Source organism: Merops nubicus, unplaced genomic scaffold (genome assembly GCF_000691845.1).
Source record: "Merops nubicus isolate BGI_N331 unplaced genomic scaffold, ASM69184v1 scaffold37973, whole genome shotgun sequence".
Lineage (NCBI taxonomy): Eukaryota > Metazoa > Chordata > Aves > Coraciiformes > Meropidae > Merops > Merops nubicus.
The window spans coordinates 1,627-5,973 of NW_008598954.1; the positions used below are offsets into that span (position 1 = coordinate 1,627).

The window sequence follows — 4,347 nt, forward strand, 5'->3', positions numbered from 1 at the left end:
AGAAACTGGTTGCCCAATTTTGGGGGGGGGCTTTTTGGCTTTTTTGGTTTTTTTTTTTTTTTAAATCTGTTTGGGTGTGTGTTTGGTTTTTTTTTTTGTTTGTTTTTTTAACTTTTCCCACCACTCCCTCAGAAATAGTCAGGCTGGCTGCAGATGCAGCTCTGCTGGCACAGTAGTTTGGTGGGAGGCCATTGTGGCAGTAGACTGATTGAAATATGATGGGAAGGACAAGGTTTTCAAGGTGTGCTGGAAAACAACTAAGAAAAGCCTTCAGAGGTAAAGCAGCCCAGCTGGCAAACACAAAACCGCAACCCTAGAAACACAGGAGGAGGCTGGGAAAGAGGCGGAACGGTGTTACGCTTTGTGGCTGCCCTCGGGGCTTGACAAGCCATCGCAAAGGTTCCTTTGCTCTCCTTCCTCCCTCCCCTTTGGGAGCCACTTTGGGACTGAAGGAGTGGAGCTGAATTCCCCAGGACCCAGCCCTGTGTGCTGGGAAGCACCAAATGAATCCTGTAGGTCAAATGGAGAAATCTGTCCCAGTGCAAGACTGGCATTTCGGCTAATATGTACAGCGTATGAGAAGTTTAGTATCATAAGATTTGCATTATTTTCTTTAAAGCTTAACTTTACAAAGTAAAAACCTATCCACATTTGTGTTTTTTAACACAGGAGGAAGCCAACCTGTATAACTAGCGTTTTGTTTGGTGAATAACTGATGCATGCTGGTTTTCTTCCCCTGCACAGGTGAAACCAAAGCCACTATTGTTGAAGTTGTTAAAGTTTGCTGGTGCAGAAAAGGACACTTTTACTATGAAGGAGGTGAGAACTTTTAATCCCTAAAACTAGATTACAGTGAATACAGATTGTTCTTTTGTTGGGTTTGGATGGGGAGCACTTTAGTTCACAGCTTATCTAGAAATTGAGACAAGCTATTCTTTTTATTTTCCTGATGGCTTGTTAGGTGGTGCTTTGCAGTTCAAAGAATCTGAACAAATATATCTGGGGATCAGCAGAATAGCAGAGTACTTGGGCAATGATAAGGGAAAATCCACAGCTCAAAGGGACATTTAGGGAAGCAAAGTGGGAGGGGCTAATCTCAATGCTTTTGATGTTTTTTCTTATACTTGAGCTTGAAACAACAACCTGGATGTTTACTGTCTGTGTATACATTTATTTTACAGGTAATATTCTATCTTGGACAATATATTATGTCTAAACAATTATATGATGAAAAACAGCAGCATATTGTACACTGTGCAAATGATCTCCTGGGGGATTTATTTGGAGTAACAAGCTTTTCAGTAAAAGAACACAGGTAAAATCGGATTTTTTTCTGAGAGTCTGGTTGTGAAATAATGGAGAACATGATACGTATGGCCTTTTCTAATTCTTTACATCCTCTAAGATGGTTTATAATTACATGTAGTTAACTTGGAACATCTCTTTCTTTATCCCCGTCTAAGGAGACTATATGCAATGATTTCCAGAAATCTGATAGCAGTCAATCAACAAGGTAAGCTAGTTTGGGAGGACATTTTGTTTTGGGAAATACTAATAGGGAAAATACAACTTTAATGAATGTATCTCATAGTGATCAGACAACATCTGTTTCTCCCTATAAACTATTTAGCTTTACACACTGCTGTCCAGAGTGATCAGAAATAGTGAATCAAAGCAAACAGTTTCTTAGGGAGGGAAAAAAATTAAAATCTGAACAGTTCTTAGATAGTTTTGTCAGAGTAGAGCCAGAACAAGCACAATTTAAGCTGAACACAGAGGACTAAATTGAAAAATTAGTTGTTTGCTTGTATTTCTTACAGATAAAATTTGTTGTTGTTGTTGCTTTAATATGAAAAACTAGCCTCTTGAAGTTGTGCCAGCAGTGAAGTCAGGGCATATGCTTTTCATTCTTTCTGTTCTAATTTTCAAAACAATGTGGAGTACATTTAGAACTGGCCACCCTGAGCTACACCAAGTCCCATTTTAAAAGGTCTGTAAATTAAAAAGGTGGCTTTGTGGTAACGATATGGTTAGCTGCTTCATAAATGGAGAATTGTTACCTACAGTTGTCTTTCCTGCAGTATAAAAATGCTCACTATGACTGTAACCTTCGACTAATACAAGGAGTGAACCAGAAGTTAGACAATGGAAGTAATTTTGTAAATTTCCTTCTAAATCCGTATTAAGACACTCTTTTGTTTCTGATTCTCCCCCAAGGCAAGCATTCAGCTGCTGAAGATGGAAAACATGCTCTCTTTATTACCCCTTATTGTTATGCTTGCAAACTTAAATTATCTCTCAGATTGTTTTCTTGAAAGATAAATTATTAATTGAGGGTCTGTCTGGTAATAATCATATGTAATTAATAACAGTTAAATTTGCTTCTAATGTCTTTTTAATTCAGTATTCCCATAAGATGATAGCTACTAAAATATACTTTGGAGTGGAAGAAGGGTAAAATATTTCTTGCCTATATTCTTTTCTGTCTGTAGAATCCAAGCTAATGCACAGCTTTCATTTGAAGACATTTATAATAAAATTCTGAGCTACTTTGTGATTGAGGTTTCTTCTTTGTCTACACTTTCCAACTTCAGGATATTTACAAGGAAAGTGCTGCATATACCTGAAAGGCAAAGGAATGGGGTTGGTTTTTCTGTTGTTGCAAAATGACTGGATTTTAAGTTCTGTTTAGTACTCTGTGGATGCTCTGTGCAGTTAACTTCTTTCCCTGGCTTTTATTCTAGTGTTTCTGAGCCTGAAATTAGATGTTTTCTGCTCTGCTGTATTAGTGTTTTTGTTTCGTTTTCAGACTCCACACTTGCTGACACACCTGAGGATGATGCCAGGTTTCAGCTTGAAGAAGAAAATGTTCTTAAGGTGAATTTTTTTTTTTCTTTTAAATTCTTACAAGATACAATTCCTGTTTAGTTTCACTGTTTAGTGTCAGTGGTGTAAGTGCAATTAGTTGATTCTAGCCTTTTACCTCATTCATGCCGAGGCTTACTCAGTATTTCTGTTAACTAGGAATCTATGCAACAGTTGGAAGAGACTCAGGCTTCATCAAATGTGACTTCCCGACCGGCTACATCTTCTAGGAGGAGAACACACAGTGAATCTGGTATGTGCAGATTTATAGTGCAGAACTTGCAGTAGCATGGCCACTTAAGAGGAAAAAAAAAAAGTAGATTTTGCTGCCTTACTGACTTTGAAATACGCTGACAAATTTCATACTATACGATATATGAAATACTACTCATGTTTCTCTGCTTATCTAAAACAAAATGTTCAGTCTGGAAAAACTACATGAATTCCTTGCATTGCTCCAGTGTTGAGTTACAGTTTGGATCTCTAGAACTGTTTTGCAAGATGATGGAATAACTTGTTCCACAGATCTGTTAAACTTGTTCACATCAGCAGGGCTCAGTCCGTTGTTATCTTCACGATGAGAACACTTTGGTTTCCAGTAAATGTTTTAGTCAAAATCATTTTGGTTCCCTCTGTAGGCAGCCACAAAATTTTACATTTTGTTTGCTTTCTAAAACCAGTTTTCGTTAGATTTCAGTTGGTGGCAGACATCAAAGGTCTGGTAGGAACATGGGATGAATTTGGATATGTTTAGGTACCTGGCCATCCATTAAGCATCATGCTTGTCTCCTTTTTCTCTTCACTGTGGTCATTGAATAATTGCTGGCAAATACTTTTCTAAAATGTGACATGTTTCTCTCAATAATTAGCAAATTACAAGCTGACCAGCATGAACCTGAATAACACCAAATTTCTCAGTGGAAGTGTTCTCTACAGTTCTACTTAAATACTGTTCTGTGGAATTCTTACACTAGTTGTTTCCATCACTTCTGCTACCTCATGACACGGTGGCTGTGAATGCCTGGGCAGTGGTAACCTCCCGTCACAGCACAGAACTGCCTCTTCTTCCGTTGCTCAGGAACATTTTTCATTTCCTCAGCTTTGGTGTACTACTTGTGTTCATCGTAGGCCGCTGCTAATTAGTCAGTCCAGAAACTGTGCTGCGTTGCTGAGCGGTTTGCACTAAATTAAAAGGACATTTTAATGTTGTAACAAGAACTGATGAGGGGATGGAAAGCCTCAGTTAAACATCGTAACCTGTAATATTTAGGCATGACCCAGAGCACGCAAGGTCCTGTGTTGTGCTTACTTATTGTAGGTTTGATTATTAACTCTTGTCTTTGCATCCATTTATTAGTTTGTTACAACCTTAAAAGTTCTTTTAATATAGTGTTTTTATATACACTTTTTTTCTAATTTATAGGAAATCTTCCTTTTAAACCACTATAATTGTTAATTTGGGATGGTAGCGGCTCCTTTGGA

The 4,347-nt window shown here is 37.9% G+C and overlaps 1 protein-coding gene across 3 annotated transcripts in view; it reads left to right on the forward strand.

The window, feature by feature from the left end:
- The window catches only part of MDM2 (MDM2 proto-oncogene, E3 ubiquitin protein ligase), an 11,905-nt gene that overhangs the window by 1,325 nt on the left and 6,233 nt on the right, over positions 1-4,347 (forward strand). For 2 of the 3 annotated variants that reach the window (XM_008937222.1, XM_008937223.1), the window contains exons 2-6: positions 745-819; positions 1,182-1,315; positions 1,464-1,513; positions 2,810-2,877; positions 3,025-3,118. In XM_008937222.1, the coding sequence (XP_008935470.1) occupies positions 745-819; positions 1,182-1,315; positions 1,464-1,513; positions 2,810-2,877; positions 3,025-3,118 (421 nt within the window). The remainder of the gene's footprint in view (positions 1-744; positions 820-1,181; positions 1,316-1,463; positions 1,514-2,809; positions 2,878-3,024; positions 3,119-4,347) is intronic. The other variant, XM_008937225.1, reaches the window with a different exon arrangement.